We start from the raw sequence: 27128 nt of genomic DNA on the forward strand, positions 1-27128 counted from the left end.
CCCTCGATGCGGACCCTGACCCATTTCCCTGCCCACCGTGCAGACGAGGGCACTGGCAAACCAGGTGGCCCAATTGGCCACACCCCCAACACACTCTAGGGCGTTCACTAGCCTGACGGTTAGGCTGTAAGGACACTGTATAAATCAGCTCCTCCAGCCCCGAAACCCAGGCAGGTCTGCTAAGGTCCCCTCCCACATCTGCCACCCTCACCACAGGTGACCCCCCTGGCTGCTCTCCGGGGGTCGCTGTCCCCCAAACGATCTCCCTCTCCAGCACAATCTCCAAGGCATCTTGTAGTGTCTTGGGGAGGGTGAGCTGCGTCTGTATGCGGAGATCCCCCGGAACAAGGGCCTGGATGAACTGATCCCTCACCGGCTCATTCCAAACAGACGGGGGCATATGAGCATAGACACGTGCAGTCAGGCTCTCTATGTCGTTTTGCTAGGGAACGAAGCGGTTCGCCAGGCTGCCTGCACCTGTTACACAGCTCTGAACGCAGGAGACCTGGCTGCACGCATTGTCCAAAATGTCTTCGCAGCGCCCTGACTAACACACCATAGTCCCTCCGCTCCTCTACCTCAAGCAATAACAGGCAAGGCAGAGCATCATCCACCAGACACATCGCCAGCTCCAACACCTTGTGTTCTTCCAACCAGCCCCCACTGAGAGCCAGCAGTCCAAACTGAGCGTGAAACACCTCCCAGTCCACCTTACCCGAATACTTCGGTGTCTTCATGTGGACGGGGTGATCCCCTGCACAGGCACTGCCATGTTCGCCCACATAATGCCCCGCTGCCGCCACCGGTCCAGCGCGCAGCTCAGCTTCCCACGAGCCCAAGGGGAAAGACCCGCTTCGCCTGCCAGCCTCCTAGTAGCCTCCTTAATGTGGACCTTGTGCTGTTCAGCTTTCACCAGCTCTGCGGCGTAGATCAGTTTATCAGTGTGTACACTATTCTGGAAAGTCTACTACAGGATTAAATAGTACCATTCCTTCTACTGTTAAGTACTTTAAAAAAAAAATCACAGTAATTAACTGTTAGAAAAATACAGCAATAATACTGTAAAGATACAGTAAATTACTGGCGACTACAGCTGCCAGTACTTTACTGTAAACTTCACATTCTACAGCAGAGTACTGTAATAAATTTTATGGTAATTAACTGTTAAAAAAATACAGTAAGGATACTGTAAACTACAGCTGCCAGTAGTTTACTGTAATTTTACAGGGATTTTTTTTTACAGTGCAGTAGCTTGTGGCTCCTCCTTTTGCAGCCATTACTTCAACCAAACGTCTTCTGTAACCATGAACCAGTGTCTCACATCTGCTTTTGGGGACCTTTGCCCACTACTCCTTGCAGAACTCAGCCAGTTGAGAGAGGTTGGAGGGACATCTGGCATGTACTGCCCGCTTCAGATCTTGCCACAACAGGGATAGTATAGCTTATACGGGGTAGAAGGTGTTACTGAAAAGGTTTGGGAAATTCTAGAATAGTGGGGCCCATTTATACAGGAACAATATAGCAATAGGCTGAATTGGACACAGGACAAACATACTTGTTTGTTGCGATGGAGAGATTTCAGTGCGATGGAGTGCAGGCAGCAGCAGGAGAGAAGCCTCGCACAACATCTGGGATTCTTCTGCTCACGACAGAGTGTCTATTATAGTAGTCTGCAATGTTATCAGTTAATCTTTTAGTTATCTTTGTATTACATATATCTGTTTTTGTATTGGGCTTGTAGTAGATTTTGTAGTCCTGCTATATATGCAATATATCCAGGGGAGGCCATTGTATGGCGATCCTCCCCTCCCTTTCCTGCTGTACCCCCTGTGCTGCTGTTGGCTGATTCTCAGTGTTCGTAGTTTGTGAGCCATGCCAGCCCTGGACCCTGAAGGGGGGCCACGCCATTTGGCGGGTTGGTAGTGGAATTTCCCTGAAGGTCAGGGCTTCTGCCCTCCTTCCTAGGCTGGATGGACAGGATTGTGTGTGGGACTCTTCGGAGTCCCAAAGGGGGGAAATATATGGAATATTATTTAGCATTTCATAACGCATAGAGAATGTAATCATTAGGGCTCTTTTAAAAAGCTGATGTACACTGCGTAGAAACTGACTTTGTAACCTTCAGAGAATGCAGACCAATTACTGCTGTGCACATTGTGATAAAAAACAAGTATAAATGAGCACCTTGAGTTGACTTAGAAGTTTCTGTATGTTAGCCATTTCGTTAGCCTTTAGTGTATGAATATGTACTTTATTAGTGCTGCTGCTTATCACTATGTAGAAAGACAAATATCTTATTAACCCTCTAGCCAGACATTCTGCAACAAGCAGAAGCGGCCAAGGTTTGCTACTGAAGGAAGGGATTCGCCTGAGTTCACCAAAAGTTCATGGCTGGGCATTTAAAAAACTGAGTAGAGATGGTCACGTCACCCTTATGTTCAGCCGAGACACCAAACAGTAAAAGAGATGATTGACAAAACTTATCATATAGGGGTGTGGATTAAGGGAGAAAACAACAATGGTGAATGGTCGGGGGAATGATGATGCTTAAGTGACGAGGTATTGTTACACAATGAGAAAATGTATAAAAGTTGGTGTAAAACAGTAATGGACACACTTTCTGTCCGGCCTTGATTGTAACTTCACTGCTGCAATAAAGACTGAATTTGGATCTACACCAGCGGCTTCTGACTTCTGATTTGGCGAAGAAGGAAAAGCCACAACAGTATGTGTCTGAAGTGGTTTGAAGGAAGTTCTTATTTTGAAGTAAATGCAAATTAACTTTTAGTGGTACTCTTTGGGGTACAATCTCATGTCTAACATGTTTGATGAATGCTGTTTATAATGTTATTTACCTGTAATTAATCCTGTTAGTTTAGTTTAGTTAGTGCATCATTTCAGCGCGTCTTCCCGCCGGTGTCGCGCGGGCATCCGACATTTCCTGAGCTATTTCACACACTTGAATTCCTGCTTAGTTAGGGAACGCTGTGCTGTTTTATATGTTATGTATCGTACAGAATAATAGAGCGCAGGCTAAAGTGCAGTTCGGTCCCCAGCGAGTCTCTCAGCGCGGCGTCTCACAGACTCAGACGGCTACATGAGTATATTGGGAAGAAAATGTGTGTATTGGAGCGAGTTCTGTGTTAGTGAGTGTGTGAGGTGTGACAGTGATAATGATGAAGATGCTGGGCTTCGTGATGGGATTAATTGCTCTTCCTCTTGCCTACAGACTCCTGCCAGCTGACGCTGGACCCCAACACAGCATACAGAGTCCTCTCTCTGTCAGGGGGGAACAGGAAGATGACATGGGGGGCAAAGCAGCCATATCCTGATCATCCAGAGAGATTTGATGGCTGCAGCCAAGTTCTGTGCAGAGAGAGTCTGACTGGTCGCTGTTACTGGGAGGCTGAGTGGAGTGGAGGTGGAGCCTGGATAGGAGTGACTTATAAAGGAATCAGGAGGAAAGGAGACAGTGCTGACTGTCAGCTTGGATATAATGACAAGTCATGGATGCTGTCCTGCTCTCCTGACAGTTACTCTGTCTGTCACAATGATAAAGAGACTGTCATACCCATAAAGCCCTCAGACTCCCGCAGAGTAGGAGTGTATCTGGACTGGGCGGCTGGTACTCTGTCCTTCTACAGAGTCTCCTCTAATGGACTGACCCTCCTGTACAGCTTCACCTCCTCATTCACTGAAACTCTCTGTCCAGGGTTTTATGTTTATTATAACTCCCCTGTGTCCCTGTGCATGCTGGGATAGCTCACTGTGTGCTGGAGGAATCATTTTTACATTATCAGAGTGTTGCATGTCGCTGCTTCTCCATGGAAAAAAGGTAAAATATCTGCTTTTTAACCAGTATAACCCTTTTTACTCTGTCTGAAGTGAAATAAATTAATGTTTGTTCAGCTTGCCAAACCCAAGCAAAATGACTGTTTTTCTCTGACTTATGTTCTGTGTTGTCTGTGAATGCACCAAAACAAAATCATAGTACATGCAGTTGTACCAATAGAGTGAATTCTGATTCTGAATAAAATAAAATGTAATGAAATTTAAGCCTGATGAGTAGGGGGAGCTTTTCCCCTCTCCTCTATATGTATATTTTATATACAGTGGTACCTCAGAACTCAGACTTAATCCATTCTGAACTCCGGTCGAATCCTAAAAAGTTCGAGTTCTGATCGAATTTTGCCCATAAGAAATAATGGAAAAGCAATTAATTGGTTCCCAGCCCCCCCCAAAAAAATACACCTAAATATGTTTTTTTTAGCATTTAAACACAAAATTAACCGGATAAAAAAAGAAGAACATATACTGTACTAAACACATCTAAGCACATTTATCAAAACAGTAATTTGTAAAGTAAGAAAATAAATGTATCCAAACAATGTGTAAAGTTAAAAAAAGCAATGTGTCCTGCCCCGATCGTCCGCTCCTTCCGTGTGCCACGCCCCCTCGTTAACCCCGTGTGGAATCCCTGTGTGATCAGCTGTTTCTGGTTGTTGTCATGAGTCCTCTGTATTTACAGTAGTCCGCGTTTCAGTTAGTTTCCCCAGTATGATCATTGTTTTGACCGACTGCGTTTTGCCTGCCTTACCTACCTTACTCCGTATTCACCGATACCCTGACGTCTGCGCCTTTGTCTCCGTTCCGTCCCAGCTCGGCACAACAATGGTTTATTATTAATATTAAAATAATTAATAAGACATCTTTATTTTTAAATGTATTTTATTGTATAATAATAATTACTGTTACTGTCTATCATTGTCTAAATGTATTTTTACTGTCAATGTATTCAGCTAGTGTAAACATGCAAGATGCTATCACAGCCAATGCGAGGCTGAGACTGAAGCCACAACAATATTATTATAATTAAACATATTTAATGTTTAAAACAATGGTTTATTATTAATATTAAAATAATGAAAAAAAAATCTTTATTTTTAAATGTATTTTATTATATAATAATAATTACTGTTACTGACTATCATTGTCTAAATGTATTTTTACTGTCTAAATATATGTATTCAGTTAGTGTAAACATATCACAGCTAATGCGAGGCTGAGACTGAAGCTTGACCCATTTCCGTGCGCATACAAGTTATCTTAGGTCGAGGTTCACGGTTTGACTTCTGAGATTCAGATCAAGTTCTAGGTAATTTTTTTTTCAAACTGGTTGGTTCGACTTTTAAGAAATTCAAGTTCTAATGAGTTCGAGAACTGATCAGGTACCACTGTATTAACAGTACAAAACAGTACTTTACTTTTCTTCTGAAGATCTTCATCCATACAGACGTTCTTCTGTTCAACTAGTTCTGGTTGTATATTGCCGCTACTTTTGCGTACAAAAAAGCACTACAAAACCACAGTTCTACTTTCTGTACTCATAATGAAATGTAAGAGATTAAGCTAAAATTAAGACGTATGAGGGAATATAAAGGCTTTACAGATTTAACTAAATAGAGATGTGTATTGTGAACATGTATAATCAATTTTGTAATATGTCGACATCAAGAAATACATAAGGGGAAGTTGCTTCTTGGTGATTTGGTGACAAGATAAGGCTCCTTCTTGATGAATCATGATCTCTCTTTTCAGTCATATCTGCTATGAACAGATAGGAAGTTAAAGGTCACCTGAAGGACACAGATGAAGTAACACAAGTGATAAATAAACATTAAACATTACTGTTAAAACCATGGTATCACCAAAATCCATTTTCCCCTCTTAAAACAGCTATTATTTTTATACAGAAACTGAATACAGGAAGGATTTTATTGAAATATTTTTGTTTCTTTCAAATCTAAAACTGGCAGTGTCATGAAGTCAATCTCAGCATCAACTTCAGAGACAAATTGCTTTACACTTACTGTTTCATCAGTGTGATCATGAGTGCATGACACCTAGAGAACAGTGCAGGTCTAGTTAACTCACCTATTTGTGTTGGATCACTAAAGAGCTGTAGGTCACTTCATCTCCAGAGTCATTAAGCTGCCGTTTTTTTGACTGTAATGAGCAGAAAAGAAGGACGCTGCTGTGATACATAATTTCCCCAAATACTGTAAATCATATGAAGGACAAATGAAATTGTACTTACAGTCTTTGATGGATGATTTGCCTTGATTACAGCAGTGCTGTATGTAACTTCATTATCATGGTGTGTATCCATCTTAGCAAAAATATACAGTCACAGTTCAGAAAACAATACTGTTACAGCCATTGTCATTGAGAGCCTTCTTCAGTAATGCTAATGAGTAACACTGAACACCAAGCAAAAAGATGCTGAGTATAATATCAGATCAGAAGGGATGGCAGTAAAAATAAAAATTAAACTATTTTGAAAAAAGTTATGAAAGATAACTATTGTAAATAAAATGGAATTACTTTTTTTGTAATTCATTGTAATTATGTTATTGCAATATATTGTAATAAAAATGGATTTTCTGACATCCATGTATCACAGTGAGATGTTAACTTACTCTGTTGCTTTTTCTTGTTCTTCTCTCTGTAATAAAGTTAATAGAATCATTCTACACAAATTCACACCAACTTCTGTGTCTATTGTGGCTGATATTTCTGGTGGCTAATGGCCTGGATTAATACATAATGTGGATCTGCATCATCTGTATCTGATTAAATAGAAAAAGTAATGCCCAAGATATGGCTCATGTAAAATCAATGAATAGACTTTTTCTTGGTTAGAGAAAATTTCATCACTGTAGCCTAAAAAACATAATCATATGTTGAAGAATTGATTCCCATTCCTGACTGTTGTGCTAATGTGTGTGTGGAGTTTGCATGGCTTATTGCTCCAGGCTTTCAATGACACTGTACTGGGTAAGAAGTATAGAATATGGATGGAAATACTTACTCCGCATTTGCCACAGCTTCCAGGTTCCCATCACAACAAGCAGAAGAACCAGTAGAAATCCACAAGATGGTAGGAGTATTTTCAGCAGAAACACACTGTACAAAAGGTCAGTGGTGGGTTATTCACTTCACAGGCTAACGGGGTCTTCTATCAATATGTCAATATTTGGAGAACATTTAAAATGAAATGTCTTTAAAGTTACTGTTATTTATTTGGAGTTGCCCTGGGTGAGAGGTGTTGGGTTGGTGTGAGTCAGCTCATAGCCCCCCAGTTTGGTGCCATTACATTGGAGTTTATCCCAGTGTTCAAGAGGGTCACCTCCCTTCAACTCTGCGTCAGGGGACAGGCTCTGACTGTGGTCTGTGCCTATGCTTTGCACAATAGTTCAGAATGTCCGACCATCTTGGAGACTTTGGATGGGGAGCTGGAAGGCGCCCCCTCTGGGGACTCTATTGTTTGACTGGGGGACTTTAACACTGACATAGGTAATGACAGTGAAAGCTGGAAGGGTGTAACTCAGAGGAACAGCCTGCCTGATGTTCATCACAACGGTGCTTTGTTATTGCAGCTTTGTGCCACAATTTATCCATAACAAATACCGTGTTTCACCTTAAGGGTGTTTATAAATGCAGCTGATACAATAATAGTCTAGACAGCAGATTGATGATCAATTTTGGAATCGTATCATCAGATCTGCGGCTGTATGTGTTTGACACTTGGCAGAAGAGAAGAGCTAAGCTGTCAACTGATCACCATCTGGTGATGAGTTGGATCAGATGGTGAGCGAAAACACCAGACAGACCTGGTTGACCCAAATGCATAGTGAGGGTGTGCTGGGAGTCTCTGGCAGCAGCCCCAGTACGGGAGATTTTCAAGCTTCACCACCGGAATAACTTCACTTGTGTTCTGAGCGATGCAGGAGATATCGAGTCCATGTAAACCATGTTCTGTTCCTCCACTGTTGAGGTGGTTGTGCAGAGCTGTGGCCATAAGGCTGAATGTCATTGTGGCAACTGCTGAACCTGGTGGTGGACACCAGCAGTAAAGGGAGGCATCAGCAACTGACAGTCTAAGTGGGGTGCAGCATTGGCAGTTATGGAAGCAAAAATTTGAGTCTGGGAGGAGTTCGGTGAGGCCATGGAAAATGATTTTTGTTTGGCCTCGAAGTGACTCTGGCAAAGTGTAAGGTGATGTAGAAGGGGGATGCAGGGCTTTGACGATGCTGATTACAGCAGGGAGAGAGTTCTGTTGACCTCAACTGGGGAAAGAGTCATGTGATGGAAGGAATGTTTTGAGGACCTTATGAACCCCATGACATGCCTTCCTTGGAAGAAGTAAAGTTGGAGGACTCAGAGGAGGACTCACCCATCACTAGGCCTGAGGTCACTGAGGTAGTCAAAAAAGTCTTCAGTAGCAAGGCTCTGCAGTGAGTGAAATTTGCCCTGAGTTCCTGAAGGCTCTGGATGTTTTTGCACTGTCTTGACTGACATGTCTTTTCAACATTGTGTGGAGGTTGGGAACAGTGCCTCTGGATTGGCCGACTGGGGTGCTGGTCCCAATCTTTAAGAAGGGGGACTGAGCTGTATGTTCCAATTTCTACACTCCTCAGTCTCCCTGGGAAGGATTATGCTTGGGTACTAGAAGGAAATATTCAACCATTGGTTGAACCTCAGATCCAGGAGGAACAATGCATCTTTCTAGGTCAAGGGTCTCAAACTCCAATCCTGGGAGGCCGGAGCACTACACAGTTTTTGGTTCACCCTCATTTAACACACCTGATTCAACTCCTTGTGCTAATTACCATACAGCTCTTGAGCTGAATCATTTGTGGTGGAAAGGGGAAAGAACTAAGCTACACAGGGCTCCGGCCCCCCAGGACTGGAGTTTGAGATGCCTGTTCTAGGTGAAATCAAGGGGTGGAGGATGTCGAATTCTGTGACCCCAGGATTTCATCTTTGTGTTTTGCAATGATAAGGTCCTCTTGGCTTCATTGAGCTGTGACCTCCAGCGTGCACTAGGGCAGTTTACAGCCAAATGTGAAGCAGCTGGGATGGGGATCAGATCATGGTTCTCATCCTGGTGGATTTCCTCCTTCCAGGTTGCGGATGAGTTACTGCCTGTGGAGGAGTTTACGGGTCAATCTGTGTTTTTACCCTCATCTATGGTCAAAAAAGCTATGACTAAAAGAATGAAATCATGAAAAGAAGTGGTAGAAATGAGATTCCTTCACAGGGTGTCTGGGCACAGCCTTAGAGACGGGGTGAGTAGCTCTGACATTCAGGAGGGGATCAAAGTAGAGCTACTGTTCCTCCATATCAAAAGGAACCAGCTGAGGTGGGTCAGGCATCCAGCTAGGATGCCCAGATGCCTTCCTGGGGAGGTGTCCAACTGTGAGGACTCCCTAGGGCAGACCCAGGACACGCTGGAGAGATTACATCTCTCAGCTGGCTTGTAAGTGGCTTGGTATCACTGGAGAAGCTGGAGGAGGTGGCTGGGGAGAGTGTGATCCAGGTATCTCTGCTTAGACTGCGGCTACCGTTACCCAGACCCGGATAAGCAGAGCAAGATGCATGGATGGATCATTGGATGGATGGATGGATAACTTTATATGGGCATAGTCTTGTTACTTGGATTACATTATTTATTTCATACATACTTCCTTAAATATTGGCACAAGATTTGATTAGTTCACTAATTTGATTAAATGTTGTTTAATTATTGACATAAGATTTGATTAAGTATTTATCACTGCACCTGGTGAAACGCTGTGTATGTGTCCCATTTCTGGTTCCAGTAGACATCAAGTCAGTTGAAGATAGAACTGCTGAAGATTCTGTTGGTGATGTTGCTGGCAGGTTTGTAGTCAAGGCCATCAGAGTTGTTGGACCTCTATTAGCTGTAACACAGTTTAGTATTTCTGAGTTTATTCAATATGACATGATTACATAGTATCAGTGAAACGCCCCAGCTTTGTGCCCAATATGTGCCCTGTCTGGCAAAGGCTTCAGGCTCCCTCACAACCATGATCAGCATAAGCAGTGGGAAGATGGATGCTCAATGTGTCAGTGCCATGGAAATATAAGAACATTACCCTGCATAGATTTAATATATGAATATAATTTATGAGTATTTAATTGACAGTCAATCAGTATAACATTGTTATCATTTGTATTTGAGAGTCATACTTTTTTCAGTGTTTAGCTTACTCTGTGTTTGATGAGAAACATTAATATGAACAGGGAAGTTTAAGTCTCCCACACTGCACCAGTACCAGTCTGTGTCCTCCTTCTCCAGTCTGGTCAGTGTCACTGTCATGATTCTTTCCACATTATTGACATGCAGTTTAGTTCTGTCTTTGTCTAAGGTTCTGCTCCATGTTTGTAAACAGGACTTCTCCATGTTTCTCCTGCACCATGTCTTCTTGGTGTACTTGTCTTTGTCACTGTAGAGACACTGGACAGTGACAGTACCGCCCTCCTCACCATTCACCACGATGTCCCTCACTGACAGGTCTGGAGGACCTTAACAGAGACAGAATGGATACATGTTATCTGCAGTGGTTAGAGTGTGTCTGTATATCTTTGTTTGTATCTCCATGTGGATTTATGAATAGTTTTGGTAATTCAAGACTGTTTAACATGGAATTATTTATCTTGGGGTCGATTCTCCCATGCACTTAAGTCAAAAAAGTGCAAAGCTTTATTTTTTTTACTTAAGCGTATTCTCCCATTGACTTAAGTGCACTTAGGTGATTTACACACTTTGGGCGGATAAACACAAAAATATGGGCATATTGCATGTAAATGACTCTTACGTGCATTCTGCCACTGACTTAAGTACACTTAAGTGCATTTTTCACTATGTGCTCTGGAGGGCTGTATTAGAGGCATAAGAGTGGATTTTCACTCCTGTCCTGTCTCACCCCCACAAGAAAATTTCCATCTCACCAAATCTCGGGGGAGGGCAGGGAGATTTTAAGATTGCAACCCTACCTAATCAGCTAGGCTATGGATTTCCACTAAGTTACAATAAGACCACACACACAACTCCAACCATGCAGCAACACTCCCTGCAGCTGAATCCACACTCGCCATGCACGTACTCTAACCCGACACACCAGCAGTCTTCTGTTGCTGTACAACTCCAACCCAACAAGCAAGCACATATTGCTGTTGCTATGCAACTTTTCACTTTGAACAGATGTGAATAAGTCATAAAATTATATGAGACATATATTCCACGAAGAATACATCTTAATCTATGATGTATTATTCCAAACCGATTTCAAACTTAAATCCCACCCCTCTGCCCCATTAAGCATAGATTTATGCTTCTTGCCCTGCCACGCCTTCTCTTTCAGGTTAAGTTCGGTGGGCATGTCCGCGCTGAGGAGGGGAGAATACACTTAACTCGAAAGTGCGTAACTTTTTAGGTGATTTTTTGACTTAAGTGCTTCATTGCAGAATCAACCCCCTTATGCCTATTCCATATTTAAAACAATTTAAATGTCATATTAAGCACATATTACCTTTGATAACTGTTATGTTATTTGAATCGCCAACTGCTCTGATTTCCCCAACAGCTTGTACAGCACACCAGTATCTGCCAGAATCATGTCTCTGCAGGCTGCTCATGGTCACTGTGAAGACACCCTGATCAGGGTAATCAGTGACTGACATACGGTCTCTTTGAGAAAAACAAGATGCCATTGATTCCCTGCACCATAGTTTCTGATGATCAGCATACTTGTTATCATAGGAACATGGAATGGTCACATTCTCCTCTTCCTGAAATGTTATGTTTATACGTCTCTTCTCACCATTTTTGCCTGCAAAAACAAAAGAGAAATGATTACATATTTTTTAAAAGAGAAAAGATTAACAGGAAGGTCTCCTGCACCTATTATGAGCCTCTGACAATGTGTGGTTTTCACACTCTATGCATGTACTGAAAAAAAACTTTCCGTTGCCTTATGTTGGACATGCATATATAAATAGTTATAACCCCTTGAATTATACTGAATTAAACAGGAAACCTTTGTAATTTGTCACAGTTTTCTTGAGATCCTTTGTCCAGTGAAAGAGGAGCTGATATGAAAATCCAAATTTAACCAAAGACTCGGCTGCATACTGCCTTCATTCAAGAGAGTTTGTTTTAATAATTCAACATCTATCTGTTAGTTCATTACTATTAATGTTAGATTTATTAGAAAACACAATTTTATACTAAATATAAATACAATTCAGATTAAGTTTACCACAAGCAATATATCAAGAGAATATTAAGCATACATAAACATATATATATATATAATTCATTTGACAGTAATGCTGTACTGTTTTTTTTTTTATATTAATTTTATTAAAATTTACCCATTTAAATGTAACAATAAATTTAGGAGGCCCAACTGGTTTGAACCTAGTATATGTGGTTTAAATCTAGTATATGTGGTTTAGCACCAGTAGAAGAATTTTTCCGTTGCTGCATCCTATGTATTACTAAAGACATAAATGAAACAAATGACTGCATGACACTAAAACAAAGAGAAATGGATTGCTGCCCTGGGTCAGAAAAATACTACCAATCCTTATAAAGATGCAGGCGCTCAGCAGGTTGAGGCTTTGAGTATCATCTGAAAAACACAAAAGAAGTGGAGCCGCTCCTGCTGTAAGCTGTAGCACCAGCCGAAAGGGCTACTTGGTTGTAGCTCTAGTGGAAAAGTGTCGGCAGGTAGCAAGTGTTAAAAAACAAAGGCTTTTTAAACCTACAGCAGGAGGATCTCAGCTTCTTGTTCGTTTTCGAAATGCTTATATAAATCGTGTGTGTTTGTGTGTGTGTGTGTGTATATATAGCTCTGGGAAAATTAAGAGACCTCAGCAATTTTTTGTTTTACTAATTTATGGGTGTGAATCTGTGAATAACGTATTTTTCATTGTTTCTCATTAATGAAGGGCTTCTTCCTTTCTTTATGGGACTACAGTCCTGCTTCTAGGAGCCTGATATGAACTGTCCTAGCCGTGCACTTCACACCTGCACTTAATGTTTTCCATTCCTTTTGAAGGTCACTTGATGTCATCCTCTGATTCATGAGAAACTGTCAGATAATTTCCTGCCATCTCTGCCATCAGAAAGTCGCTCCACCCTGTACCTGGCTGGTTTCTGCTCATTTCCAGTGTCTTCACCTTATTCTTGTTCTACTGTCTTAGAAATTTGGAATCTGGAAGTAACCAGCTGCTCAGTGTAGCCTTCAGCTAGCAGAGCCAGGGTTGAACCAGGATTTAAAAATGCAGATTTGTTTAAAAATACACAGTGGTCTCTTAATTTTATCCACAGCATATATATATATATATATATATATATATATATATATATATATATATATATATACATACATGCATACATACATACTTATTTATTTATTTGTTTTTTATTGTTTTTCTAAAGGCAGTAGAGTCCTGCTTTTTTGTGATATTTAGGCTTCAGTTACTTATACATTTAAATTCCATCATATAGACATATTTCAAGCACTGAAATTCAACTGATTTGGATGAGAATGGAAATACTATTGAAAAGATTTAAACAGTTATTTTAAAAAGCCACTATGATATTTATGGAAATTATAACTGGAAAATTATAAAAATGCAAAAATTAAAGTCGTACAAATTACAATGTATATTTTTGCATGTATTCCATTGCACTATATAGATTTACTCTCTGCTGCAAAATACTAACTATGCAAATATGAATTGATGCCTGCATTAAAACCTTTCTTAATGAAAATAATGGAAATCATAAAATTATCCACTTGACTCTGTAGCAGTTGTGCAGTAGATAGCATAGATAGCAATTGGAAACAACAAGATAAATCATTAAAATTTATTTTATTTAAACATTTTAGCAGTTGTTGGATTTGTCTGTATTACGTATTATTGATACTGAAAGATAACAGTTATTCTGGTATCAAGGCAGAATACTTAGTGACTGAATCTTACCTGATAAAACAGCAATGACAGAAATGAAGAAGAATCCTAGAATCATCTTTGCACCAAACACTGTTTCTTATCTTAAACAGGTCATAGCTTGTGACCTGATAGCTCAATAGCATGTGCTTTCTGGAGAATAACTCTGACTTCCTGTTGCACGACCACATCTCCCACATACCCTACATACTCATACAGACAGTTTCTACTATCTAAAGAATGACAGTGGATGTTGTTATACATTAATTTCAAATTATGAATCCCTGAGAGTGATTATCTTCATAAATGCAAAAATTTTTAGGTAAGATATTGTAAAACTTTGACATATATGCTCTGCTTTTTCTCTGTACTTCTGTTCTCTGTTTCTCACAAGATTAGTAAAAAATCTAACTTTTGAAACAAAAACCTACCACATGTCTGTTAGATTCAGTCCCCACTCACCTTCTTAAAGATTCCCCGGGATTTCTGACAGAGCGTATAACTAGTACAAAGAGCACATCCTTGTCTTCGGGTGTCATACAAGATCATTTTACAGTAGTGATTCCTGTGTGTTCAGGGGCTGCAACAGCACTACAGCAATAAAATTCTTTTCCCCCATTGAGCTGAGCCAGGTTAAAGCTCAGTGATACATTTCCAGGAAATACTCTAAGTACTACATTCTTGGATGTAGTACTTAGAGTATTTCCTTTACAGTATTACATCCAAGAATGTAGTACTGTAAGCTGTCTAAAGCCCACGTCATTGGCAGGCATTTCTTCACTATGGTGGAATATCTGGTCTCTCTCAGAAGGAGCTTGCGGCTGAGATACAGCACAGGTCTCTCCTCCCCTCTTTCACCTTATGCTAACACAGCTCCAATCCCAGCACTGGATGCATCTACTTGGACCAGGAATGTTTTCTCATAATCTGGACTGATCGGGACTGAGTGTGTGCACAGGCTGATGAGGAGGAACTAGAACTAATTGCAAAAAAGGTTCTACTTTGATGGTGTGGAAATGCTTAGTATCTACTGCTTTGTATCAAATTAATTTGAAATAATAACTATAGTTCTCTAAACCAGTTCCTAAATAATTTGGTTTAATATGATATTTAATTTTTTTTTTTTTTAAACACAAGGAAAGACACATACAGTACCTAATTGGATTTTATCTTTGACCAGTGTGCGGTTCCTTGAAAATGCCTGAATAATCAATAGCACACTGATAAAACATGAAAGCACAAGCTGAGAGAGGCAGCCTGTTGAAACTTATCATGCACAGCAGAGGAAGTCAGGGTTGCACAATTGTGGTCAGTGGAGAACCTTTGTAATTCAGCCTGAAAGAATTGTCTGTAACAAGCTTTACACACATCATACACATACTGTTGTTCTGTAGTAATATATAAACACACATACTTTCAGTTTTTCCATATACTTTACTATGTCAGCAGGATGCACCTTCAGTTCTGTTTATCACGACACCCTGGACAGAGAGCCCATCTCTGCAGGCCAAATGTTCAGACACAAAGTCATACATTATGAGCAATACAAACGTTCCAGTTTGCCAAGCCATATGTTTTATATGTTCTTGACTTATAATGGGCACGTTAAACCTGGACCATGGAGAAATGGAAGAAGGTGGACAGGTCTGATGAGTCATGTTTTCTGTTACATCATACGGAGGCCGGATGCACGCCGCTTACCTGAGGAAGAGAGGGCACCAGGATGCATTATGGGAAGAAGGTGGACAGGTCTGATGAGTCATGTTTTCTGTTACATCATACGGAGGCTGGATGCACGCCGCTTACCTGAGGAAGAGAGGGCACCAGGATGCACTATGGGAAGAAGCCAAATCAGTGGAGGCATATGGAATAGGGGGGCTAGCAACCAAAAGTCAATATAAACTTTATTATACAATCATCTTTAGGTCTGCTGTTCAAACCCAGGTGTGAGGAATCTTCAGCCAATCAGTCATATAATTATTAATCTAATTAGGGAGTGGCAGCAAAATCCCACAAACCCGATGGCCCATTCTGGATAAGATTGCCCACCCCTGTCTTAGATGATCATGTTATCAACATGGCTGAATGCTTCCAGGAAGAGCTGATTGAGCAGGTCAGAAATTACCATCGTCTTTATGGTGTGAAGACCCCTCTCCGTAGTAATAAACATCAATGTCAGAACAGCTGGCATCAAATCGCCAGCTCGTTGAAAGTGGATGTGGAGACAAGCAGGAAGAAATGGAAGCAGATTTGAGATACGTGGGTGGAAAGCAGAAAATGGCCAAGAGAAGAAGTGAGAATTTGGCCGAAGCTGCTTTGCCCTGAAATCGTCAAACGTCTTGCATGACTGCAAAACTGTGTCACCCATCCTCCAACCTACACAAACCTCAGGACTGAGGTGAGTGCAGAAGCATCATGTTTAACCCTTAGAACCCGTCAAATCGCACAAATTAATCTTAGGCTTGTAACTTTGGATAGATATAATACACAGGCATGAATCACATATCGTTTGCCTTTGTATTTAAAGTGCCTGCCAATTTTTATATTAAGTAAGACTAAAAATTGGGAAATTTCAATATGCGCAAATAGTTTATTCTCATAAAAATGATGATATCAAGACTGAATCAGCATTTATACATCAAATTATGACATATCTGAATAGCCCAGAATGTGCTGAAAACAAAAATATACAGCTGACTCATGCGTGCCAAAGCAGCAGGTTTGTGTAAAGAAATTGTATTGTTGCCTATGGAACAATTTTTAATTTTTTTTTTGTTACTGGAGTAAAGTATGGATGGAGTAAAATTAACACTTGCAGGTGATCTGTGGTTTTTATTTGGTCTTTGGTTATTTTTTGAAACTGAAATTTTCTGTTTGAAATTAAACCATATTATACGCAGTTAATTTTCTGCCAAAAATATTAAGCAAAATTTTGAAAAATGCAAGTAAATTATTAAGTATCAGAATGAAAATATACATTGCAAATGTATTTTAAAGATTTAATTAAATGTTTTTTTGTCTTGTTATTGGAATGTTTTATGCTTCTGGAATTTTATTTTGCTTCTGAATTCTGGCACTTTGTTAACAGGTTGGCGCCTTTGAGGGGGGTGTACACCTTAAAGGTCTATTGGTCAACTGGGATTTAGAGCAAAAACTCCTTTAACCATCTGAGCACTCCAACTCCATGAACAGAACAGAAGATACTTCGTAGAGTGGTGCGGACGGCGGAGAACATCATCGGGTCATCGCTCCCATCTGTTCAAGATCTATACCACTCACGTTGCCATAGCAGATCCATTAAGATCATAAAAGATCCTACACACCCAGCACATGGACTGTTTGAACTTCTGCCGTCTGGAAAACACCACCGCAGTATACACTGCAGAACAGCCAGATTTAACAGGAGTTTCTACCCCCAGGCCATCAGAATACTAAACTGTTAAATAACCTTTTGACCTTTTACTCTCCTACCTATTGTGCACTTTATAATCACTGATAGGTCTCAAGTTTTCATTCTACTTATATAGTGCAATAACTAATTCACTGTGAAACGTAGTGCAATAATTTTTAATACTATATATCACCTACAGAATATATTCGTGTATATATATTTATTGTTTGTACTTTGCTGCTTTTTCTTGCCATGCTGTCTTAACTACCTCTGTAAAGTGAAATGTCTGCATGTTGTATGTATGTTGTCTTGAGTGCACTTGTCCCTTATGTCCGCACATTGAGCCTTGGAGAAACGCAATTTCGTTCTGCCTGCATCCGTCTTTGTACTGTTGTATGGTGTGAATGACAATAAAGTTTCACTTCACTTCACTTCACTTCATGACACTACAGAGAATGACAACATGGCGGAAAGGTCCCAATAGTGAACTTTTATTAGAAATCGGTGATGCAACACGTTTCATGTTTATAAAATGTCGGCAACCCATCCAGTTGAGTAACTCATTATTCCACCATCCCTGTCACGTCCAGCCCCACCCTGCTTGTCTGCTCTCTGTGTTTCCATTGGATGTGGCTGCAAATCAGCAAATCAGCCGCACCTGAAGCTTGTTAGTCTTACCTCTTGTTCTTGTCCTCTTGATAACCAGCCACAGCTGCCTTGTGTTTACTCCTCTCTTAGTCATGTATATAAGTCCTGTGCTCCCTCTTCAGCCATTGTTCTCTGTCCATGTGAGCTGCCCTACCTGTTTCCCTCAAAAAACTCCCCTGCGAGGGGTTCCTCCTGCTCGCAGCCTGCATTCGGCTCGTCCTTCTCCCATCGCGTCATGACAGTCCCGTTGGGCCAAGCCAGATTATCAGGCAACCATCTAAACTGGTTGAAAGATAACAATACGCCTACAGAAATCTAATGGTACAGAAATTTCATGGTTTGGTACGAACTACAATCTTGAGGTCACGGTTCAGTGCAATTTCAGTACGGCAGGGAAAAAAAATATTTTAAAATTATGATTAAAACTACAAACGGAAGAGCTGTAAAACAAAGGCACTGCGTCAGTCTGAATAATAAAACCTAAGCGACACTTATTTGCACATTGTAAAAATATATAAAATAAATAAAAACATCAAAAATGCAACCGTCATAACAAATGAGAACTCATGTTCTGTACTACCGAGTATATTCGCATATCTGTAGCCATAAACACCTTTATAGCCATTATTACTTTTTTAGCCTGACAAAAGCTTCTTAAATGTCGCAGGGAGACTAACTTGCAGTTTCTGCCTTGCTCTGGTGGTACACACCCGTATGATAGGGTATCGGATGTGTTTCCAGCAACGTATCCCAGTTAGATATAACAGAACAAACAGGATGTCTTGGTCTTTCTCTCTAGTGCTGGTGTCCTTCACTGAGAAGCCAAAATGTTCTCAAACTACCGATTATGACTGACTGCAACCAGCATTAGCCATAACCCAGTCACAGCTCCAATGAGCATGTTTTTCATGCTGAACATGCACTTGTGAAATTAGATTCCACCACTGACAACAAATGTATTCCGCTGCTTCGTTGTGTGTACTGAACCAATAATTATGTACCGTACACGACAAATACATGGACCGTCACAGTCCGATAGTCCAAGTTATTCCGTATTTTTCTGTGTAATCTGCTAGCTATTAGCTGTTGGAATTGATTATGTTAGTTATGTTATGGCAGCTAAACAGTGTTTGAACTATTATAGAACTGCATAGATGCAATTCCATAATGGCGGTAATGGCTGAACACTGGCTCCAGACCTTTCTGCCATGTTGCGATTCTCTGAAGCATCATGAACTGGATGTGCTCAGATGCTTAAAGACGTTTGCACTTCAAAATCCAGTTCACTAACAGACATGTAAATGTAAGACTGAACCAACAACATTCTGATTCCCAACCCACAGAGCTGCCCCACATTTCATCTGATAAAAGAATATTGGTTGTGTTGCGACTACATTTTATTACAAGAAAGCAGCACAAAACCATAGTTCTTCCTTACAATGAAATGTAAGAGATAAGCTAAAATTAAAAAGTATGAATGAATATACAAGTTTTTGAGATTTAACTGAATGGTGATGGATATAGTGAACATCTATAATCAACTTTGGAATATGATAACATCAAAAATTCATAAGGTGATGCTCCGTCTTGGTGCATGAATCATGATCTCTCTGTATTTTCTTCTTTTCAGTCACGACTCATATGAACAGATGGGGAGTTAAAGGTCACCTGAAGGACACAGAAATACAAATAAAGTTATACATTTACATTACTATTTGATGCTACATAGGATACAGTATGATCGCATATAATATCGGAAGCTGACTCTGTGTGTATCTGAGGATTTTCTGACTCATTCACTGTAAAGTTGATTTTCAGCAGCATTTATGGATACTAGCATTCACAAGTTTTAAATACAGTATTAATTGAGGTAGTAACATTTACACTCACTAATTTATCAGTGCGATTATGTGCTTGACAGCTAGAGAGCAGTGCAGTTAACTCACCTAATTGTGTTAGATTGCTAAAGAGTTGTAGGTCACTTCATCTCCAGAGTCATTACGCTGCTGTGTTTTTGGCTGGAAAAGCAGAAAAGAAGGATGCTGGTTTGTTATGTAATTTCCCAACATGTTGTAACTCATATGAAGGACAAATCAAAGTGTGCTTGCAATTTTTGATAGGCAATTTGCCACAAAGGTGCCAGACAATGACAATATGACTTTACCTCGGCATAGTTGAATAAGGAGGGTTCAGTGCATAGAAATGACATATTGTGAATCTCAAACACTGTTGTTGTCCTTTTCAAAAATGAATCCCACGTATGCAAAAGAAGGTAGTAAAACAGGCTGATTCAAAAATCCTAGACTGTCGTGCCCTGCTCATCCGATCCTTCTGTGTGCCACGCCCCCTCATTAACCTCGTGTGAAATCCCCACGTTTACCAGCTGTTTCGTGTTATTTCCGATTAGTCCTATGTATTTCAATCCACGTTCGAGTACGTTTCCCTTGGTCTGTCATTGAAGTCTGATTGTCTAGTCTGGTGAGGTGTTGCATGTTCTCGGCTTGTTTCCATGTTCCTGCTCCAATTCCCCATTAAATCCCATACTACCCAGTCCAACGTGTTCCTCTCCTGCTTCGCTGCTCCGTGCATCCAGCCTGATCACGACAGTTACATTACAGTCTTACCTACACCCCCAAACTTAAAATACACACCCAACTTTCAAGTCCAATTGATTCTGCACAACCTGCAACATACAGTATATTTATTATTTATCGCTCTCAAGGGGCAAGCACGCAGAGTTTCCACAATTGTACCTGGAGAGCAGAAAAATATATACTGACAGCTATTGATGTAAGGTTATTTATTACTAGTAGGCTAGGAATATAAGTCCTATTCAGGGGTATGTTTCCCAAAAGCCCCCATTAGGGGGTGTAACTGTAATGTATGAGTATGTGTAACTGTATGTTGTTTGTATAGTGCTATGTTACTACTAGAAACTGAATTTCCTAGAGGAAACTTCCCGAGGGATTAATAAAGTTTTCTTTCTTTCTTTCTTTCTTTCTTTCTTTCTTTCTTTCTTTCTATAACTATCTGACAAAAAGATCTACAAACACTGAAGCAGCAAACTTTGTGAAAAGCAATACTCAAATTCTCAAAACTTTTGGCCATGGCTGTAGACACCAGAGAACAATAGAAAACACTAAAAATGCACTGTATGGCACCTTTAATGTCAACAGTGCTGAATATAAATTCATCATCATGGTGTGTGTCCATCTAAGGAAAATTATACAGTCACAGTTCAGAAAATAATACTGTTACAGCCATTGTCATTGACAGCCTTCTTCAGTAATGCTAATGAGTAACACTGAACAGCAAGCAAAAAGATGTTGAGTGTAATAATATCAGATGTAATGGCAGTAAAAATTAATAAACATTTAAAAATTTAAAAACATAACTATTGTAATTTAAATGACATCCATGTATCACAGTGAGATTTTAACTTACTCTGTTGCTTTTTCTTGTTCTTCTCTCTGTAATAAAGTTAATAGAATCATTCTACACAAATTCATACCAACTTCTGTCTATTGTGGCTGATATTTCTGGTGCATAATGGCTTGGATTAAAGTCCATAATGTGGATCTGCATCATCTGTATCAGATTAAATAAAAAAATTAATACCTATAACATGGCTGATGAAAAATCAATGAACAGACTGTTCCTTGGCTGGAGATATTTTATCAGTGAAGCCTAAAAAATCCATTTATTGAAGAACTGATTTCCATTCCTGGCTGTTGTGTTAATGTGTGTGTGGAGCATAGTTTACTGCTCCAGGCTTTCAGTGACACTGTACTGGGTAAGAAGTATAGAATATGGATGGAAATACTTACTCCGCATTTGCCACAGCTTCCAGGTTCCCATCACATGAAGCAGAAGAAGCAGTAGAAATCCACATGATGGTAGGAGTATTTTCAGCAGAGACACACTGTACAATATGGTTAAATAAATGTCAGTGGTGGGTAATTAGCTTCACAGGTTAACAGATTCTTCTGTCAATATGTGAAAACTTGTAAAACATTGTGTTTGCGTCTTTGATATTACTGTTATTCATGTGGAGTTGCCTTGTGCGAGAGGTGCTGGGCTGGTGTGGTTCTGCTCCCTTACACTTTTGGTCAGGGGATGGGCTTTGTTTGTGCCTATGCGCTATAACAAACCTGGTCAGAGTATCCAGCCTTTTTGGGGACTTTGTATGGCAGGGCTATTCAATTCACGGTCCTCAAGGGCCAAGCCCTGCTGATTTTCCAGCCTTCCTTCACCCGTGAGCCAGGTGTGAAGCCTCTGACCAATCAGAATCAGTAATTATTAAACTAACTACCTGGGAGAACTGAAAACAAGGCCTGGATTTGGAATCGAGGGCCTGAGTTGAATAGCCCTGTTGTATGGGATGCTGGAAGGCACTCCCCCCCCCCCCCCCCTCCCCCCCCCCGGGGACTCCATTGCTCACTGGTGGGCTTTAACACTCATGGAATTAATGACAATGAATGCTGGAAGGGAGTTACAGAATTTCCAGGCACAGTCAAGAGGTAGAGGGTGTCCAGTTCAGTGACCTCAGAATTATATAATTTCTTTTCGCAGATAATATGGTCCTGTTGGCTTTATTCAGCTGTGAGCTGCAGCGTGCACTAGGGCAGTGTGCAGTCAAGTATGAAGCAGCTAGAATGGGGATTAGCACCCCCAAATTGAAGGCCATGGTTCTCATCCTGGTGGATTTCCCCCCTCCAGGAAGCGGATGAGTTACTGCCTCAAGTGGAGAAGTTTACTGGTCAATCTGTGTTTTTACCCTCACATGCTCTGAGCATTCATGGGGTGTCTGGGCCTTGGATACTGGGTGACTAGCTCTGACACTCGGGAGGGGATCAAAGTAACCGAATGAGGTGGGTGGGGCATCTGACTAGGGTGCCTCCTAGATGCCTTCCTGGGGAGGTGGGCAACGTGGGGGAGACCCCAGGGCAGAATCAGCACATGCTAGAGAGACTACATTTCTCAGCTGGCCTGAGTGTATCTTGGCATCCCTATGGTGGAGCTGGAGGAGGTGGTTGGGGAGAGGGTGGTGTGGGCATCTCTGCTGAGACCGATGCCAGTGAGACCCGTACCAGGATGAATGGAGGAAGGTGGATGGATGGTATGAATATTGCATAACTTAAAATCTTGGCTTTTTACTTAGATTACATTGTTTATATTTCATAAAATATATTTTTCTTAAATATTGGCATAAGATTTTTATTAATTTTAGTACTTTTTCACTGCACCTGGTGAAACGCCATGTATGTGTCCCATTTCTGGTTCCAGTAGGCATTAAGTCAGTTGAAGATGGAACTGCAGAAGATTCTGTTGGTGATGTTGTTGGCATGTTTGTAGTCAAGGCCATCAGAGTTGTTGGACATCTATTAGCTGTAACACAGTTTAGTATTTCTGAGTTTTTTCAATATGACATGATTACATAGTATCAGTGAAACACCCCAGCTTTGTGCCCAATATGTGCCCTGTCTGGCAAAGGCTTCAGGCTCCCTCACAACCCTGATCAGCATAAGCAGTGGGAAGATGGATGCTCAATGTGTCAGTGCCATGCAAATATAAGAACATTACCCTGCCATTCCCAAAGCAAGTCAATGTTCAGATAAATGCAAAAAAACAGCTTTCCGGTGATATAGTGTGGAATGTCTATTCATCCATTTTTCCATACACATTTTACTATGCAGGGTTACAGGGGCTGGAGCCTATCCCAGAAGCTATGGCACAAGGCAGAGAATAACCCTGGATGGGATGCCAACCCATCACAGGGCACATGCACACCATTCAGTCACAGATTCACACCTACGGGCAATATGGTAACTCCAATTCACTGTAACAGGTTTCTGGACTGTGGGAGGTAACCAGAGAACTCCAAATGAACCCTAGCATAGATTTTATATATGTATGAATATAATTTATGAGTATTAAATCGATACAGTCAATCAATATATTATTATTATCATATCTATTTGAGAGTTATGCTTTGTTCAGAGTTTAGCTTACTCTGTGTTTGATGAGAAACAGCAATATGAACGGGGAAGTTTAAGTCTCCCACACTGCACCAGTACCAGTCTGTGTCCTCCTTCTGCAGTCTGGTCAGTGTCACAGTCATGATTCTTTCTACATTATTGACATGTAATGTAATTCTGTCTCTCGTGACAGTTCTGCCCCATACTGATAAACAGGACTTCTCCATGTTTCTCCTGCACCATGTCTTCTTGATGTACTTGTCTTTGTCACTGTAGAGACACTGGACAGTGACAGTACCGCCCTCCTCACCATTCACCATGATGTCCCTCACTGACAGGTCTGGAGGACCTTAACAGGGACAGAATGGATACATGTTATCTGCAGTGGTTAGAGTGTGTCTGTATATCTTTGTTTGTATCTCCATATGGATTTATGAATACTTTTTGTATTAAAATGATGTAATTTAAAGCTCTGGTTTAAAAATCAACGATTTTCCCCAAATAGGCACTACAGCTGCAGTTTTAAGATCAAATAACACAAAACTAGACAAAATGTTTTTAAATCATTCAATTTTGTTCATTCAATCAAAATCAACCTTTTAGACAAAAAAATGTTTGACATCAAACTAATTTTAAAAATTTGAGAAAATGATGACATGAGTTTGCTAGAATGATGCATATTTTTTAAATGCATATACAGGTACTTCAGCTTTTCCCCTCTTCATTCAAAACAATTCTGTAATAAACAAGCAAATATGCCTAAACATGCTGTTATTAGTAGCATGGACTAAATGTTTAGAATGCATTGCTGATAAAACAATAATGCAATGAACTGCATAGTTAAAATAAGCTTAAACTTAAGCTTATATGCTTAATCTGCAATGTATTATTCCAAACAAATTCCTAGTAACTGACACTTAAATCCCACCCCTCTACCCCATTAAGCATAGATTTATGCTTCTTGCCCTGCCGCGCCTTCTCTTTCAGGTTAAGTGCGGTGGGCATGTCCGCGCTGAGAAGGGGAGAATACGCTTAACTCGAAAGTGCGTAACTTTTTAGATGATTTTTTGACTTAAGTGCTTCATTGCAGAATCAACCCCCTTATGCCTATTCCATATCTAAAACAATTTAAATGTCATATTAAGAACATATTACCTTTGATGACTGTTATGATATATGAATCGCCAAATGCTCTGGTTTCCCCACCAGCTTCTACAGCACACCAGTATATGCCAGAATCATGTCTCTGCAGGCTCCTCATGGTCGCTGTGAAGACACCCTGATCAGGGTAATCAGTGACTGATATATGGACTCCTTGAGAAAAACAAGTTGCCATTGATTCTTTGCACCATAGTTTCTGATGATCAGCATGCTTGTTATCATAGGAACATGGAATGGTCACATTCTCTTCTTCCTGAACTGCTATCTTTATATGTCCCTTCTCACTATTAGTGCCTGCATAACAAAAGAGAAATGATTAGATGTCTTTTTTTAAAGAGAGAATTTAACAGAGAGATCTCCTGCCGTCATTTTGAGCCTCTGAGAATGTGTGGTTTTCACACTCTATATATTCATTAAAAACTTTCCGTTGCTTTATGTTGAAGATGCATATATAAATATTTAACCCTGTTTTCTTGAATTATAGTGAATAAAACAGTGGACAAAGGGGTATAGCAGACAATGATAGACACTATAACAGTAATTATAATAAAATACATTTAAAAATAAAGATTTCTTATTCATTATTTTAATATTAATAATAAACCATTAATACGTGTAATTATAATAATATTGTTGTGCCGAGTGGGGACAGAACGGAGACAAAGGCGCAGACATCAGGGTATCGGGGAATACGGGTTTAATTACAGGTAAGGCAGGCAAAACGCAGACGGACAATACAATGACCGGACTGGGGAAACAAACTGAAACGCGGACTAAATACAGAGGACTAATGACAACAACCAGAAACAGCTGATCACACGGGGATTCCACACGGGGTTAACGAGCGGACGATCGGGGCAGGATGCATAGTTTTTTTAACTTTACACATTGTTTGGATACATTTATTTTCTTACTTTACAAATTACTGTTTTGATAAATGTGCTTAGATGTGTTTAGTACAGAATATGCTCTTCTTGTTTTATCCAATTCATTTTGTGTTTAAATGCTAAAAAAAAAACATATTTAGATGTAATCTTTTGGGGCCGGGAACCAATTAAATAGTTTTCCATTATTTCTTATAGGGAAAATTCGATCACAACTCGAACTTTTTAGGATTCGATCCGGAGTTCTGAACGGATTAAATTCGAGTTCTGAGGTACCACTGTACATATATCTGTGCAAATGAGAATGGAAATACTATTGAAAAGATTTAAACAGACATTTTAAAAAGTCACTACGATATTTATGGAAAATTATAAAAATGCAAAAATTAAAGTCGTACAAATTACAATGTATGTTTTTGCATGTATTCCATTGTACTATATAGCTTTACTCTCTGCTGCAAAATACTAACTATGCAAATATGAATTGATGCCTGCATTAAAACCTTTCTTAATGAAAATAATGAAAATCATAAAATTAGTCACTTGACTCTGTAGCAATTGTGCAGTAGATAGCATAGATAGCAATTGGAAACAACAAGATAAATCATTAAAATTATTTTATTTAAACATTTTAGCTGTTATTGGATTTGTCTGTATTATGTATTATTGTTACTGAAAGATAACAGTTATTCTGGTATCAAGGCAGAATACTTATAGTGACTGAATCTTACCTGATAAAACAGCAATGACAGAAATGAAGAAGAATCCTAGAATCATCTTTGCACCAAACACTGTTTCTTATCTTAAACAGGTCATAGCTTGTGAGCTGATAGCTCAATAGCATGTGCTTTCTGGAGAATAACTCTGACTTCCTGTTGCACGACCACATCTCCCACATACCCTACATACTCATACAGACAGTTTTTACTATCTTAAGAATGACAGTGGATGTTGTTATACATTAATTTCAAACTATGAATCCCTGAGAGTGATTATCTTCATAAATGCTAAAATTTTTAGGTAAGATACTGTAAAACTTTGACATATATATGCTCTGCTTTTTCTCTGTACTTCTGTTCTCTGTTTCTCACAAGATTAGTAAAAAATAAAACAAAACTAATAATCAAAACAAAACCTACCACATATCTGTTAGATTCAGTTCCCACTCATCTTCTTAAAGATTCCCCGGGAGTTCTGACAGAGCGTATAACTAGTACAAAGAGCACATCCTTGTCT

The 27128-nt window shown here is 40.0% G+C and overlaps 2 protein-coding genes and 1 long non-coding RNA gene across 3 annotated transcripts; all 3 read right to left on the reverse strand.

Moving 5' to 3' along the window:
- Window positions 1-5934: 5934 nt before the first annotated feature.
- LOC111842336 (uncharacterized) lies at window positions 5935-13975 on the reverse strand. The gene is made up of 8 exons (XM_023808833.2): window positions 13864-13975; window positions 11400-11699; window positions 10078-10392; window positions 9626-9767; window positions 6872-6966; window positions 6480-6505; window positions 6098-6169; window positions 5935-6006 (listed from the first exon to the last, which is right to left on the reverse strand). Exons 1-8 carry the CDS (start codon window positions 13907-13909, stop codon window positions 5935-5937), a joined length of 1068 nt encoding a protein of 355 aa, XP_023664601.2. The 5' UTR covers window positions 13910-13975.
- A 7180-nt stretch (window positions 13976-21155) lies between these two features.
- Window positions 21156-23181, reverse strand: LOC140588776 (uncharacterized). The gene is made up of 3 exons (XR_011989960.1): window positions 23116-23181; window positions 21697-21791; window positions 21156-21339 (listed from the first exon to the last, which is right to left on the reverse strand). It is a non-coding gene; the product is annotated as an uncharacterized lncRNA (long non-coding RNA).
- Window positions 23182-23567: 386 nt separating this feature from the next.
- LOC111842338 (polymeric immunoglobulin receptor-like) lies at window positions 23568-26689 on the reverse strand. The gene is made up of 4 exons (XM_023808834.2): window positions 26624-26689; window positions 25003-25302; window positions 23947-24196; window positions 23568-23595 (listed from the first exon to the last, which is right to left on the reverse strand). The coding sequence occupies exons 1-4, from the start codon at window positions 26667-26669 to the stop codon at window positions 23568-23570; spliced, it is 624 nt and encodes a 207-aa protein (XP_023664602.2). The 5' UTR covers window positions 26670-26689.
- Between the last annotated feature and the right edge of the window lie 439 nt (window positions 26690-27128).

This window comes from Paramormyrops kingsleyae, chromosome 4 (genome assembly GCF_048594095.1).
Source record: "Paramormyrops kingsleyae isolate MSU_618 chromosome 4, PKINGS_0.4, whole genome shotgun sequence".
Taxonomy (NCBI): Eukaryota; Metazoa; Chordata; class Actinopteri; order Osteoglossiformes; family Mormyridae; genus Paramormyrops; species Paramormyrops kingsleyae.

Excerpts from the sequence above, each read along its gene's own strand:
- LOC111842336 (XM_023808833.2), bottom strand. The coding sequence starts at position 13,909 with ATGATTCTAGGATTCTTCTTCATTTCTGTCATTGCTGTTTTATCAG. Across the intron at positions 10,393-11,399 it reads TAACATAACAGTTATCAAAG|GTCCTCCAGACCTGTCAGTG; the intron begins GTAATATGTGCT and ends GTCTCTGTTAAG. Across the intron at positions 6,007-6,097 it reads CAAATCATCCATCAAAGACT|TCAAAAAAACGGCAGCTTAA; the intron begins GTAAGTACAATT and ends TGCTCATTACAG.
- LOC111842338 (XM_023808834.2), bottom strand. The coding sequence starts at position 26,669 with ATGATTCTAGGATTCTTCTTCATTTCTGTCATTGCTGTTTTATCAG. Across the intron at positions 24,197-25,002 it reads TATCATAACAGTCATCAAAG|GTCCTCCAGACCTGTCAGTG; the intron begins GTAATATGTTCT and ends GTCCCTGTTAAG. Across the intron at positions 23,596-23,946 it reads CAGAAGGAGGACACAGACTG|CTTCTGGGATAGGCTCCAGC; the intron begins GTACTGGTGCAG and ends CTTGTGCCATAG.